Below are 16,589 nucleotides of genomic sequence, written 5' to 3' on the forward strand. Positions count from 1 at the left end.
AGATTTCTCTCCGTACCTCTTGCCTTCTATCAATAATAATAATGATTCTTACGTACTTAAGTCTGCATGGCTCCGAAATTTGTAACTTGAGAATTAGGTCAAATTTGTCAACTTTTTAAGTTGCCGACTTTTACAAAAAATTCCTTTTATTCCAAATTATTTTCTATATAAAATTAGCTAGTTTTGAATCTAGGAATTATTAAGATGGTTTAAACAGAATTAAGTAATCAATTTGGTTCTGGGTAAATATTTAGCTTATAATTCTACTTTCTTCAAACTACAATTTAAGAAAACTTGTTCTAATGTTTAATGTACATGTATTTAAGGTGAACCCAGCAGATTCTATGGGGAGTAAAAGAGAAAATGGTTTTGTTTCAAAGCCAAAATGGGTCCACGAGTATGTGAACAACGTATTTCATACTAAACTCTTCAATGGCTAGGTGGGGAGTAAATGAAATATAACTTTAAAAATCAGAATGAAGTTAACTCAGTATATAACAAGATCAGCATTCATAGTTATCACAATGTCAAACATTATAGTATTTTAATGTATTGAAATGTTCTATAACTTGCTATCCACACGTTATATTTCTTACACTAAATACATGTAACAGGTGAGGTCTCTTCTCAGTTTGAACACACCTACTAGAGTCTACATTACAGTTTGTTATGACACAAAACTAAATGATTCAGTAGAAAAAAGAGGTGTCACCTTATAGAAAAGGATTTGCCTCAGTCGGTATTTTTAAAGAAATTGTCCATGGACAATTTATTGATAAACTGATTTAAAAATGTGTTTGGATATAAATATAAGTGGCTGGGAACACGAGTGGCCTGGGTGTCTGTGCCTGCTGTAAGAGTGGGAGATTGTGAAGCTGCTGACAACATGGAGATTCCGTGAGGTCCTTGGCTATCCATTTGTCTGAGTTTTGTGCTTTCTGGAGGTCACATCAACCTTCCTAATACTATATATATTATATTTTTTTCACAAGGAGAAGGATACAGGAAGTGCTTGTCTTTTCCACACAGGGAAAGCTTTGAGCCTTTGCACCATGATTACTGAGTAACTGAGGGATGGGAAACTTTGATGCCAACTGCTGCCTGCCTGTCATTGACTGGAAAGTCATCCCACCGAGGCAGTGCCATAGCTTGTGAGCTGACTCCTGTTTATTAGGACTCTTTGTTGTGTTGAGCCCCACACTAAATATGCTGCGTGAATTCCCTCATTTACCTCAAACAACCTTAAAAGCAATTACATTCTCCTTTATCTACATTTCACAATACATAAGCTTGCAAATAGTGAAATTAAATAATCCCAAAGCCGGTACATAGCCAGAAAGAACTGCAGTTCAGTTCCAATTATAAGCAAACCTCAAGACCTGTACTTTGTAGAAAACATACATTTTCAAAATCCAAAAATAGCCATGTACCTAAAACTCAGACAACCTTTCAACCCAATGAAAAGAATTTTTCTTTTGGGGGCCTCTATAGCTCAGAGGTGTTTTGAAATTGTGCTACCTCTACCTCTGTTTTCTTGTTTAGCCTGTTTTGTTTCTACAAAAGAGAGATGAAAAACGACCAGTTTCTAAATTTTACTAGGTTGACCTTCGTCTCCATGTATAAAGGTTCCTCTTCATTCCTAAGCCGTGTAAGGTCTCCTCGTAGTGATTCTGCTCACTGCGGTGCCCAAGTTAAGCCTGTAAACCCTGTCAGTAGGTCGGTTTTCAGACATTCCCTTGTATTAAGTTTTCTTCATCAAATTAGCCAAACTAATAGCAAACAAAACTGTGCTAAGGAAGCCAAGATGGGGTGTCCTTTTGCTTTTTCCTCACAGAGGTTTTGCTGTAAAATGACTTCCAAAGTACTTTGAGTACTCTTGTGATTGCTGATTAATGTTCACGACATGTGGTTCTTAGAATATTAATTGAAAAAGTTGTGTAGAATTCCTGTTACTACATAGAGGCAAGATATGCAATGTTTTAGGCATGGTCATAGTCTCAGTCATTTCACAAATGCGGAAAACTTAAGAGGTAGAATTGAGCTTATAAGCTATTAGCTCTTCTCATTTTAACAAGGAATTACCCAAGTATCCTTTCAAAAGCTTATTTGCATCCAGGGTGTGCACGCACATTGCTATCTTGACAGTGCTCCGAAATATAATCTCACTGCTTGCCAGTTCCCGGAGGGGGGGGGTCTCCTGCCTTCTGACCCTTTATTTTAATCACATTCTTTTGTGATGCTCAACACTATGCCTGTTAGTATGGGAAGTGTTAAGAGTTAGCGATTTTATCCAGTTTAGTACATAGCATTTACTAAAAATGACAGCATCATGGTGGATTTCATGGGAAATACAGCATTTCACCTACACACGTGCGAGAAGCATAGCTTGGGCGTCGAATCCCAGACACCCGTCCATCCCTTTTATTGACATGATTAAGAAGCTTGCTGTTCGTATTTGGATGTGTTTCATTTGATCCTGCCTGCACCTGTTCCCAGGGGCAAACAATTGCCCAGACTGTCACTCTCATGGCAAGTCAGCCCTGTTTAAACTGCCAGCTAACAATTGCACTCATGCACTTTGATGAACACGGTTTTGGGGCCCATGAGAGACGAAGAATAGAGGATGAAGAGAGGACCCTGCTCCAAGAATGATGTGTGCAGCTTCCTGCCATTTAAAAGGAGTGACATCTCTCCTCTCCACATTTGTGTTTGCAACCCTGGACACTAATTTACTAGCAGAAGATGTACTGTCAAAGATGGACGCTGTAGTTCTGATGGGAAAATGCTGTGTGACTAGGAATACACTTTTCACAGGCTTTGGGTAGTAATGCCTGTGAAGAGGTAAAGGCTAAGTAATTCCTCATGAGAGAGAAGGGAGAGACATCCAAGAGAGGCTAGGGATCAAGAGGCAGACAGTGTTGGTCCTCAGACCACTGAAAAAGCCAGACTGGAAGCATCTTTGTCTTCCAAGAAAGCGTCCATTTGTGTATTTTTCAATCTGATGAAGTGGATGTCTTGGACTTGAAAAGTCTCAGCGTCACAAAAAAATCAGTTTACTTGGCATCAAGAGTTCTTCTAGCTTTGGGTTTTCTTACTTGGATATGTTTTTTGAGGGTTTCATACATTCACACTGTGTCTCGATCATATTGGTTTGGCTATGTAGGAACTTGAAGAAAAGCACATGTCCAGGTCCCCTTCAGTCTTGACCTTGTATTTGGCATGTTGTCGTGTACTGAGCTTGCAGTGTATCATGCTCACAACTGGAAGAGCCATAAGGAGATCATCCATGACGTACAGACAGACTTTATGTGTAATTTTTGCGTAGTTATTGACTTGTTTTGTTTTGTTTTGTTTTTATGTGTTTGGGTGTTCGTCTACATGGTGTACCTGACTGGTGCCTGTGGAGACCAGAAATGTCTTTGAATGCCCTGTAACTGGAGCTATAGTCAGTTGTAAACTGCTAAGTGGATGCTGGGAACAAAACTCAAAGCATCCGCAAGAACAGCAAGCGCTTTTATCTGCTTAGCCATCTCTCCCGCCAGTTAGTCATTCCTTAATAACGTGGTTGCTGGAGTAGGAAGTCACAGATTGAAAAGAAAGGTTAAATTCACCATTGATTAGTTTACACAAGATATCATCAAATGAATTTTTTCTCTACAGTTTTGACTTTTTGGAGGCATGATCTCATTATGTTTCTCAGGCCGGGCTGGAACTTGAGACCCTCCTGTCTCAGGCTCCCACATGCTGGGCACAGAAGCATGTGCCACAGTACCTGGCTTTGCCACACTCCTGAACCTATATGGTACAAGTAGAAATGCTCTGACTTAGTACAGTTCCAAAGGAAGGAAGATTGACCAGAGCGGAGGTGTAGGCAGAACCACGTGGTTCTAGTCCCTGTGTTGTATTCACTAGGAAGCTTGGCAAGTTCAATCAGACAGTGTAGAGGTGTCTACACACTCTGGAGCCCTTGCTTCCTGTGGTAGTGGTACTGTCAGCAAATATGTCCTTATAAGTTATACATTTATCTCACTGGTGGGCTGAAGTATTTCAGTGAGTAATAATTACCTTTTGGTGGTCATATGCCCTCTCTTAGGACAAGTGATTGGCTCATATATTGGTTTAATTTGTATTTCTACATTTTGAAGTCTCTATTCATTCTAGAGCAGTGGGTCTCAACATGTAGGTCGCAACACCCATGTGCATATGATATGCTGCATGTAAGATTTTCATATTATGATTCATAACAATAGCAAATATACAGTTATGAAGTAGCAATGAAAATAATTTTATGGGCCGCACCACAACACGAGGTATATTAAAAGGTTGCAGCATTAGGAAGGTTAAGAACCACTGTTCTAGAATGTTCATTGAGTATCAATTACTTGTCTCATTAGGTATTGTCTGTGCAGAGTTCACCTGAGCCCTGATTCCTGGTATGAGCTTTGACAGTTCACAAACTCATGAGTATAAAACAGGAGTCATGGTAGGATATATGTATTCATAAGTCCTGGAGGCATTGAAGAAAATAGGAGTGTCATTCTTAAAGACTTCATTTTGAATTCTTTTTTCCCCATCTTTATTAAATTGGGTATGTCTTATTTACATTTCAAATGTTATTCCCTTTCTCGGTTTGTCAACATCCCCCTAACCCCTCCCCCTCCTCTTCTATATGGGTGTTTCCCTCCCAATCCTTCCCCCATTGCCGCCCTCCCCCAAGAATCCTGTTCACTGGGGGTCCAGCCTTCATAGGACCAAGGGCTTCCCCTTCCACTGGTGCTCTTACTAGGATATTCATTGCTACCTATGAGTTCAGAGTCCAGGGTCAGTCCATGTATAGTCTTTAGGTAGTGGCTTAGTCCCTGGAAGCTCTGGCTGCTTGGCATTGTTGTACATATGGGGTCTCGAGCCCCTTCAGCTCTTTCAATCCTTTCTCTGAATCCTTCAACGGGGGTCCCATTCTCAGTTCAGTGGTTTGCTGTTGGCATTTGCCTATGTATTTGCCGTATTCTGGCTGTGTCTCTCAGGAGAGATCTACATCTAGTTCCTGTCAGCCTGCACTTCTTTGCTTCATCCATCTTATCTAGTTTGGTGGCTGTATATGTATGGGCCACATGTGAGGCAGGCTCTTCATTTTGAATTCTTAAACTTAGTAATTAGAGAAATGCCATTGGTATTACAGTTGAAAAGATTTGCGGGCTTTAATGGCTTGGGCTCCTTGGGCTTGATATAAAGTTTTCATCGAAATTAAGATATCTTAGATTCTAGCTCAAACAACAACAAGAAGCAGAACAAGGTAAAAACAAAGACTATGAGAACTGGTGGATTTTAAAGCATGTTCCGTACTGGAGAGTGGGGATTGTTGAAAACACAGCGTTGCTCTTGTCACTGCTTTAAGACAGATGGTGCAGGTGCTGATGGTGAGGAGACCGAAGAAGGCAGCGACCCTTTCTGAGAGGCCTCCATGGCACTGCTAGGAAAAAGAACCATCACCCGATGAGTGGTGCAGTTATCCATCTCTTCTGCAAAGGGGAGGCAGTAGATGGTCACCCAAGAGTATGCACTTGATACAGAAGCCAAGGCACAGCCTTCTTCTCTTTGCAGAGTGTTTTCTGGCACATGGGATGCTCTCAGGGTTTATGGGTGGGTGAGCCCATGCAGCCAGTCAATATTGTTAATGACACAGAGAAAGGAGAGATGGGGATTGAATGATCGAATGTCCTGGGGAAAGCAACGATCGTGCTAGGGACCAGAAGCAGTGGGGGACATGCAGTCCGCTTTGGCAAAGCCTCAGGCATGGAGGACACATCCTTTCCTGGACAGGGAGACCAACAGCTGGGTCTTTCACCAACAGGACTGGGGGCGGGGGAGCCTTGTGGGGCTGATGGAGTCAGGCAGGAGGCTGCTGCTTTACTCTAGGCCTGTAATAGCCTTTGAATTCTAATGACAGACATTTTCAAATATGTCCTCGAGACAGCTTTAAATGAACGTTTTATATAACCCATGGTTTTATTTCTAAGAAAGAAAAATACAATTCATGGTGGAAATTCCATTGTGTGGTCCTGAAGCTTCTTCTCTAAGCCCCGTGTTACCCCAGGATCTGTACAGAAATGGGGACAAGGGATGAAAGTGAGTGTAAATTACACCAGGAGATGGAGACATTTGAAAGGGGGACTGAGTGTGCATCAGACATCAGGTTCACTTGCCTCTTTGAAGCCTCTCAGTTCCCCTTCTTTCTCTACTGACCTTACTCAGAATTGAACCACAATGGGTTGCCAGTCTATGAAATAAGATAATATACCTGACAGAAGCTACTAAAGAAAGAAAGAAGGAGTCGTTCTTTATCATCATGTGAACGACTCCCAGAGCCTGGAGTAGGGATGATAGAGATTCAGGAAGTACATGCAGTTCTGGGGTCCCTGAGTCAGCTAAATATCATGTCCCAGCTCGCAGTGCATCAGCAGAGCCATCCATGGGACCACTAATAGGTATGAGTTGTTCCTCTTTAAAATCGTGTGAAGCATTTACAAGACTTGCTGAGTTGTAGACTCAAAGTTTCTGGATTGGCACAAATAAGACAAGAGGTCTGTCCCCTTGAATTCTGGGCTCTTTACAGGGAGATGTCAGGTACAGATGTAGAAGGGAGAGCAGGGAGCCGATGATTCAGAAGAGGGCTCTCCTGGGGAATTGGGATGAAGTGAATGGTGCTTAAAAGAGCCTGCTGTTTAAAGAAACAGCCCCTAGTGAGTCTTCCTGCTAGGAGCCTCACTTGCACCTTGGGAGTGTTGGTATGCCTCCATGACTGTACTTAGAATGAACCTTAGGGAGCTGGCCAGAGGGACAGGGGGAAGACAAAGGGACGGCGGGTGTTTTTATTTAGTTAGTTTTCGTCGGTAGCTACATGTTAACTAGCACAGGCATCTGTGTAGCTGTCCCATAGTGATAGACGAATCAGCAAGCCAAGTGGGAAGTTAGGAAGCCCTGGAGACTCACTTGATGGAGTCTATCCTAATGCTTGGTCCCTAATGAAAACGATAAGTTCAGAGCACTTGTTTGAGAAGGCAAAGGCTAACTTTGTGTTTCTCTTGTCTGACACAATGTAATGTAAGTGGGGACTTTTATTTAGCGCCTTTTCCTAACATAGACTCGACATGTGTGTTAAGTCTTGGCAGCTTCCAGAAGCGTTGTTGGGTTCAGGTGTAAGGCAGTTTTGACGACTATATGTTTCTAGTACCGATCTGTGGCTCCATCTGGGAGTTCAGCTTGGGCCTCCATTTTTGCTCTGCTATGTCTGCCTCATGGTTTCTGCCCTCCTGTGTTCTTCAAGAATTGCCTTAGGTTACTGGAATTTCTTCACCCTTGGTCCTAAAATGCCCAGTAAAACCAGGGTGTTTATATCCTCGTAGGGTTGCCCGCAGCCAACATCTCACTGGTTTAACGTGTGAAAACCCAGCTCCCTCTTAATTTTATTATATCCTCTTTACTTCTGAAGTTACCATGGTTTTGGTTGAGTTGTTCTTTGGTGGACTATCTCTCATTCTTGCCTGGCTTTCTAATTCCCCTAAGACATTCTTCCAGAGTGTGTACTCCATGCCTTCCTCTCAGGCAGCTTCCTTTTAAAATCTCCCTAATAGGGACTCTAAAAATGGGAGTATCTACACGAACACACCTTAAAACCATTAACATGTACCTGCTTTGTAAGAGCAGAGATAGTAGCCAGATACCAGAGCATTCTAGGATGGTAGGTTTTACAGCCGATAAAGTAACTGAAAATTACTGATGTGGCTAACTGGGAGAAGAAGGAAATATGTGTTCTTATAAAGAACAAACCATTATTCAAGATCTCCAATAATGAAAATATATATAGCCCTTCTAGAGGTTCACAGAGACAAGTCAAACCCGGAGCTGTTTTTCAGTTGAATGTGGTCGGTTAACATCTTTCATGGTTGTTTTTCAGTTGAATGTGGTCGGTTAACATCTTTCATGGTTCCTAAGCTGGGTATGGGGCACACACATGTAATAGCATCACTTGGGAGATAGAAGCTGGGACACTTGGAGAGCGAAGGCAGTGCGGGCTGCATAATGAGACAGCATGCCAAAATAATAAGAAAAAACAAAACAACAATGACCCCATAAATAAAAAGAAACCACAGTAAAAGAAAAAAACCTTGGTGGTTTATAGATAAGTTTTTTCTTTTATTATGATAATAATATAGAATGTAATTGAGAAAGTGAACAGTTTTCCCTAACATTTGTGAAAGGTTTAATATGACTGTTTCCCAATAGAGTTCCATGTCAGCTGACAAATTAAGGATATAACAAAAAGGTTATCTTTTTTTTTCATTTTTTGTAGACTTGAAAACCACGTCATCAATCTCATCTAGAAGTCACCCCTACTCTAGTGAGAGTGAAGATGAGTCTACGGAGGTGGGTGGGGAAGCTGACTCCGTAAACAGCGAAGGCGAAAGTTCCAAAAGTTCCTCTTCTCAGGATCTGCGGGAAAACAGTGATCCAGGGAAATTACACTTTCCAGCCGAGGAGTACTTGGGAACTGAGATCGAAGAGCAAGAAATCACAAAACTGGATGGGGATAATGGCCCTTGGTTGACGGAGCTCAGCGGTACACATGTTACCGAGGAGAAACCAACTAAGGGAAGCCAGGCTTTATTGGAGAGTGAACCCAAGGAGTCCAGGCAGGTTGCTTCTTCAGAGGTGAGGGCTAAGAGTGAGCTCCTGAAGGAAGCAGGCCTCCCTTGGGTAGAAGAGGGTAAGTACAGCCCATGAAGTGACATGCCGCTGTACCTGTGCATGGAAGCTAATTTGGTCATTGCTACTGCCAGAGCTGGGCAATCGGCTGGATGATTCTGGAAGGATTCTATATTTCCCTTTCTTCTTGTCACAGAATTACACATGTATTTTCAGCTTGCAGTTTTCCTTCTATTGCATTTTAAAAAATCGCTTCATCATTCTTTAATAGCCTGTTTCCTATTTTCTGTAAATTCCTTCCTATGGTAATTCTATCTCAAGAATCAAATAAAACACAATACATGTGTGAAGTCAAAGACATGTCTGGCTCTTTAGAGATGGACGCTAACATCGCTCTTTGTTCTGAGTCACGCACACACTTGTATGTGCGCAGTTCATGTTGCTTAGCATGTCTTATGCATGGTTGTACATTAGATCATCTCACAAGCATCGCCATCTCTGCTCTCCAGGGGAAGCCGCTATTTCTTAAGAGGGTTACATTGCCGAACACTGTACAGCCAAGAGCATTCCACACCGGGTCAGGCGGGGTGGCTCCAGAGTTTCTAGAGACTTCTATTGTCTCCCTGTTGCTGTAACTTAGATTCGATAGAAAGATGAAAAATTCTCTAAGATGTTTCAATCTTTGCTCTCAAAAATTCTCTAACTCTGAGCTCTTTAACCATTCCTCAGGTTCCGGGGTGTGTGGGCAGGTTCTGTTTGAAGAGGGACATTTAGGGTGCAGGACAGCATGTCCCCAGGCCCACTGTCCCCAGGTGATCGATCACAGGCTACTGTCACCTCTGAGAAGCAAGCAGGGGACTGAGCTGAGTGTGTGGACAGGTGAACTGTGCCTGCCTGCCAGCTGCTTCTTCAGAGATCCCTGAACTCTCATACCAGGGCTCCAGGCCCCGCCCCCTGACAATGCAGCAGCCATTCATCTGGGTTCCAAGATAAATTTGTTTCACATTTTAATATTATAAAGTCTAGCTATGTTTTAAAAACGTTGAGTCCAATTAATTGCTATTTTTTTTTTATTTTTAGATCTTTGAAAGTAGGCATAGAATGAATGTACTGAGAGGTTACCCTCCTGTTGGCCTGTTAACATAACCTTGTAGTATACCATGGTAACGTAGTCCAAACAAATGTGTAAGGGAAACTCCTAGCAGAACATGTAAAGAAGGGAAGACAACAGGCTAAGGTTATTAACTACATATAAAATCAGAGAGAGAAGGGAGCGGGAAGTGATGAAGTTAGCGTATAGTCTCAAAATCCTTTAGAAACGGAAAGCAAGGCTTCATGAGGACTGTGCCAAGGCTGCATTCCCGTTTAAAGCTGGGGACACAACACAAGGTGCTCCAGATCTGTGATCTGCCCAGGGACATGACCTGCAAGTAAGCCCTCAAAAGGAGGTAGTATAAGCCAAAAATGGACTCTACACTTTTCAGTGGTGCAAAAGACTGGAGGAATTTATTTATTTATTTTTTTAGGCCATTACTGAGAGTGGCTATCAATCGTGGCCCTCAAATTACACTACAAAGAGTACTGACATTTCAAAAGGATTTGCCTTATGCAAATTTAAATTCCTATTAAAGTATCCTCGAAACACTTTGATAAAAATAATTCAAATCTTTGATCTTGGATTTAGTCATTACATTCTGGTATAGTAAAACAGATCTAGGGAATTTAGCGAGTTACTAACGAAGAAGACTGACACATGGGTGGAGGACATGGCTTAGTGGTACAAAGCTTGCCGGGCACCTGGCCCTGGATTTGAGCTCCGGCACTGGATAAACACACAGATGCAACACTGATTTTTGTCATTATTTTAATTTCGGAAAAACTGGGTATTTTTCTTTTTAAAATGATCATGCAAAGTGTTATAATTCATTATGATATTTGCATATGCAATTTGTGCTTATTGACAGTTATTCTCCCCGATCCTTGATTTTTTTTCCCTTCTTTTCTGCCGAAGCCTAGTACCCCCTCCACACTTTGATGGCGCACATGTTCTGTCACCAGCTTGATCAAAACTCCCTTTTCCTTGGGGTTTTATGAACTGTGTCTATGCTCACCCTTGTGTACACTCCTAAGGTTATTGCTTTGGTACAATCCAAAACCAAGTATACATGGGCCGTCTTTAGGAGTTCTTGCAGTGATCATCACAAATATTTAGAAAAGTGAGTGTCTGGGATCAAGGGTGACGGTTTGAGGGAAGCCCACTGTAGCTTCATTGGAGATGAAGAATCTTACCACTCAGCAGATTTGCACTCTCAGGGAATCCAGAACCACCCTAAGCATATGTGTGGCCCACAGTACAGATGCCTATTGTAAATACCAGCAGGGTTGTAGAGGCTCTATTTCTAAAGGCGAGCAGAAGTCCGTCTCATGCTTAGAGATTCGTAACATGCGTAAAATGTACACTTTATGTCAAATTATTATGTATATAAACAACATCCATGTGTATAGGTGTGCATACATATCTTTCATGTCGCTGATGTGTGTAGATACATACATACACATATGTGTAAATAACACATCTTTCAACATTATACATATTTTAGATATCAGTTCAACGTATAGGAACATAATACATTTAAATAAGCATTGTGTCTAGCTTTAATATTTCGGCCATAATAATAGACTGTTATAGTAAAGTCTAACAGACTTAAGACCTGAGATAACATGCTTACTATGCAGTGCTTTTGTTTCCATCAAAGCAGGCTTTCTTTTTAATTCATGTACACGGGCTGCCTCTCCCTAAGATGGGGTTTGAGAGGTCAGCACCAATGTGAGGAGGACAAGGCTCACGGGTAGAGGGCTTTCAATTGGAGGACTTGGTGGGCGAAGTAGACGGGGTCATGGGAGCAGAACATAAGCATAATGACTTAATCTCCCCCGAACAAAGACGTAATTGCAAGGTGGGCATTGAAACGCAGGTATAGCAACCCCCTGGAAACAAAGGTAGAGCTGCAAGATGGTTATAAGCAACTTTTTTTTTTCATAATTTATTTCTATTCACTTCACATACCAACTACAGCCCCCTCCTTCCTGTCCTCCCAGTCCCGCCCTTACAAATCCCTCCCCCCATTACTCCCACCCCTTCTCAGAGTCCCAGCAGGGCTAAGCACCTCCTCCCACTGAGGCTCAATCAAGCAGTCCAGGTAGGGGCAAAGGATACAATGGCAGGCAACAGATCAGAGACAGCTCAATTATTGGGGGGATCCACATGAATACCAAGCTGGGCATCTGCTACAAATGTGGGGGAGCCTAGGTCTAGCCTGCACTATGCAATGCCACTTAAGATGAAAATCAGAGCCCTGTACAGTTCAAATGAACGTAAGGACGGCTTGCATCGCTTCTGGACACTTGAGGAGAATTTGATTTCTTCCTTCCTCCAGTTTCCCATCTAACTTCGGTCAATTTCTTACCAGATTCATTTCAATTCCTGCTGTCCAGTCTCTGTCCTCCCTCAGACTTTTCCTCCCTTAGTCATGCCGCCTCTCTCTCCTGCCCCTCTTGCCTTGTCTCTTAAGTGCCCATGGTGCACACACAGACTCTCATATCAAGGCTCTTCACCACTTGGGCAGTGCCAACTGCTACTCGTAGATTTGGAGGATAAGGACATGGCTTTTAAAGAAGAGAATACTATTCAATGTTCTAAACATTTCAAACAAATTAAGAATGCACAGGGCACTTGACATGGGCAATAAGCAGCTAAAAGTAGAACTGAGTGAATAACTCATCCTATAAACACCATGTGTCAAAATATGTGACAGAAAGGGCCAAGTAGTTTGAAATATTTGAAGCGTAGGGTTTTAACCTGTATTTGTCTAAGTAGGTGGTTTTTGCAAAGTAGGGTTCTATAAAATGGTTTGTGATATGGTGATGAGTAAAGTAACAGATGTTGGGCATATCAGTAGATTTTATTCCTCATGTTTTAGAAACGATGTGTTTATTATTTTCTCAATATATGAGTAAATATTTTTTACTTGATATCTCTAATTTCACGAATGTTTTGCAATCTTTTTATTAGTATAAGCTTGTCACTAGGTGGCAAGGGATAAGGTTTTATCTTTGTTAAGCTTTAAAGCATGAGTTGAATTTTAATGTTTATTCTTCATTAATATCTGCATAATATGCACATGGAATAACAACTATGAATTAGAGAAAGAAAGTTTAGTTTTTTCATGCATTTGTTAAATGTAAAATTTACTTTCAATGTTTGGTCAGTTTTTAAATTCTCAAACGGACATTTTAGAGTTAATTGTCATATTTTATAAATGTAGAAAGTTCTTATAAATGCATTATCTGCCTTATGTTTCAGTGTGTCACCACCATCACTCCTGGGTGATCAGCATCCTTTATCTCCATGTATGCCAGTCCTGGGCTTTCTCAGAAGCTAGCCACTTCCCTACTGTCGAATGCTTACATCTTTCCATTCCATTATGATAGATTTTAAATAGTCACTACGATTAGCATTACATTAGTCTTTGATTACCCAATTTATTTCAAATTCACAATTGTATCCTTAGGCTAGGATATATGAAGTATAATTCCTGGATGAAAAGCTGCAGATTTTTCATGGGTCTTGATAATCTTATTTCTCAAAAACAATTGGCTCAAAGTTTCACTATTGTAGGGAGGGGGGCAGGGTGAGAGTAAAAGCTTATCCTGTCTGGCTTCCTGTCTTTCTCATGTGTGTAGCTGTGGCTAACAAAACATTTGTGGTTCAACATAAAGTAAGGGAAAAGTAGTTTTCCATTAGCTACAATATAAAAGGTTTATAGAAGTAACTTCTGGGCTGTGTGTGTGTGTGTGTGTGTGTGTGTGTGTGTGTGTGTTGCTGGGATCTTGAGTTGGTGCACCATCAATGGCCTATATCTATAGCTTCACTTTGTACTTTTATGTGTAAATTAAGAATAACTGAAGTAAAATTATGTGTACAGGATACAGCAGGCCTGAATGGAAAACAAATCCGAGTTGAGGTCTAAGCATAAAGTCTGAACAAATGTGGAAGCATTCAATATCTGTTCCAGTAGATTCCTTCTACCACCATGCACTAGGCATATGCTTTCTGACAAACACTGTTTCTGGTGTGAATATCATGAAGTTCTTGACTGTACAAAGTTTACAATGAAGGAGGAAATATGTTTACCAAATGGAAAGTAAGCATGGTGGGTTATCTGGGGGCACAGACCTTAGGAAGCAGAATGATTATCTGGGGGATGCCTTTTGAGGACGGGCCTCTCTGTAGAGAGTACATTTGAACAGAGTCACAAGGCAGGGCAACGGTCATGGGGAGAGCAGAGGTCATGAAGAAGGGCAAAGGTCATGAGGCAGGGAAGAGGTCATGAGGAGGGAAGAGGTCATGAGAAGGGCAGACAGCAGCAACTCTGTCACCTGCAGGAGATCTGAGGGATGGATACTAGGAGGCTACCTGGGCTGGGGAGGCCTGCTGACACAAGTTTGGAGAGGTGTAATGGATTTGGGTGAAAGGGAGGAGAAAGGGGAATGGGCAGGGGGACAGGGACGCAGAAAAGGAGAGGTCAGAGAGGTAGACTTACAGACCACTGTGCAGCGCCCATTCCGCCATGGGCAATATTTTCACTGGAAATTTTAGAGTGAACCAATGATGACTCTCACTACTGTAAGGCGACAGAATTTGTCTTTGAACAACTGTGGCCTTGAGTTTGTGATTAATTGTGGGTTCCTGGGCTATGCTTTAATGTCAAAGCTAACACCAGAACATCGTCACTGTGAAGGCACGTGATGTTAGTTGTGAGTTTTGTTGTGGTAAGCTTTCGAGATGATAATTATCTACAAAGAATGATTAAGACACAAAAGATACTCTCCAAGGTGACTGTGGGCTGAAAGTGAACTTCACTAAGTCTTAACTCTGTTTCCATGGATTTTGATGGTTTAGGGTTTTTGATAGAACCATTGTCATCATTCTCATCTGCTGTTGAGCACCTCAGCTTTAAGATGGCATCAGTTCATTTTGTTTCTCTAGCAGAGGAGAAGGAAGGGATTGACAGCGTTGGTAGAGCTACAGGGAAATGAGGACATTCTCCTTCACAATGGCAATAAGAGAGTGAGGGTCTGACCAGGGCTGGAGCCTCTGGAGCAGAATGGCCTCCCTGCCAAGAGGCCCGGAGACAGTCTCCTCTTCCTTTCCAGTAGCTCTTGTGTTTGCAAATTAAGATTGATAACTACTTTAGCATAACACATCTAAGATGAGGTTCCTAGCAGGAACTAAGGACACTGACAGGCCACTTCGGCTCCATAGTACTTCCTCCAGGGGAGGTCAGCATATTGACCAGATGGTAACTTCAGCCCTACTTCACTAGGTGAAGAAGAAAAGAAAGGGGAGAGGCTCAGAAGTGGAGAGCAGCCTGGAGATTGAACCAGAAGGCAGATCTCAGTCTGGTGTTACTGACTGAATTAACCACAAGGTGATATACAGTTATGGATATTATGAAGTTAAAGACACAGGCCTTCAGATAGCCAGCAGTGAGGAGGACAGGGAATTGTCAGACACTAAAGACATTGTAATTGACTACATTTGGTTAATAATGTTGGCTTGGGCTTGGGTGGCAAAATGTGCAAAATACTTATTAGCATCCCTGCCATGCAACAGTAGATATTGCTACCAAGTACACAGAAGCACCCGTTAGCACAGGGGAGCACAGCATGCTATGTATACTGTACTTCATTTAATCCTCTGATTCCTTTGATTTCACATCTCTTTTGCCAGATAGGTAAGCCAAAGAAATAGCATGGAATATAGAACTTGAACCTGGACCTGTGTGCCTTGGAGGTCTATGGTAGTAATCAGCATCATAGAGTAGAAATGTATGTAGGCGTGTGTACTGTCAAACTGATAGGAATTCCGTGGCATCCCCTTCTGGCTTCTGTTCGTACTGGGTGAGCACTGAGGTCAAATCATTAAATCTACTAGTGGATGAAATGCTCTGGGTGCGGTCAGCAGGAGTGGGGTTAGCCATCTAAAGGAGCGGTAATGATGGGTGTCATAAAATAGGGAACACACATCTCTAGAAAGCGAAAGGCAACACGGCTGCTTCTCCACTCACGTCATCATTGCATGTGCACTTGACGACTGTCATTGAGTTGGCTGCTGTTGTCTTATCTTAATGGAAGTATTTCTTTGCATGTGTCTCCTCCCTTCATGATTGACTATGGTGTGCTGTGTTTCCCCCCAAAAAGAATCATGGCTTGGGAGCTGTTTGATCTCTACTCAGCTTTAGAATCAAGTCACATTTTAATGCAAATCTGCTTAAATGAAATTGATCCCGCTTGCTTCAACGATGTGAAATGGCAGTGTTCCCATGGCCTCTCTTATGCTTTTTGATATTTTATATGCTCTCTGACCAGTCGGACAGATAACAGGTGAAGCCCAGAAACCTGGTCATGGCCGCTCTACTCCACCTGGACCTAGTCCCACAGATGATGGGGTGACACCCATGAGGAAACCAGAGGTCAACCTGGACAGAGGTATGGGTCGGCTGTTACCTAGTGAAGACCCTTAGGAATACTCTTCAGATACTGCCTGTCTCTGTTTTCTTCTTCAAGTCCTTGTTTTGTCCCTTTGCCCTTTTTAAATTAATTAATGATTAATTTTATTTTCTTCTGATGGATATGGGATATGACAAAAGGAGTTGCCCCAGAGTCCTGAAGAGGAACGCTGAAACCGACATTAGCCATAAATGCTGTGTTTTCATACATATTTTGGTGCTTAAGACGAAAACAAACAAAAATAAAATCCCTGGTGCTAATTTTCAGATTAGTCGTATTCTGTAGCCATACTCCCACCAACTGACCAAGCAGGT

The 16,589-nt window shown here is 42.0% G+C and overlaps 1 protein-coding gene across 16 annotated transcripts in view; it reads left to right on the forward strand.

The window, feature by feature from the left end:
- Positions 1-16,589, forward strand: part of Erich3 (glutamate-rich 3) — a 102,047-nt gene that overhangs the window by 75,813 nt on the left and 9,645 nt on the right. For 9 of the 16 annotated variants that reach the window (NM_001433092.1, NM_001433093.1, NM_001433095.1 and 6 more), the window contains 1 exon segment: positions 8,351-9,056. In NM_001433092.1, the coding sequence (NP_001420021.1) occupies positions 8,351-8,781 (431 nt within the window). In that variant the 3' untranslated portion in view covers positions 8,782-9,056. 16 annotated transcript variants of the gene reach the window in all.

Source organism: Rattus norvegicus, chromosome 2 (assembly GCF_021556685.1).
Source record: "Rattus norvegicus strain SHRSP/BbbUtx chromosome 2, alternate assembly SHRSP_T2T, whole genome shotgun sequence".
Classification (NCBI taxonomy): Eukaryota; Metazoa; Chordata; class Mammalia; order Rodentia; family Muridae; genus Rattus; species Rattus norvegicus.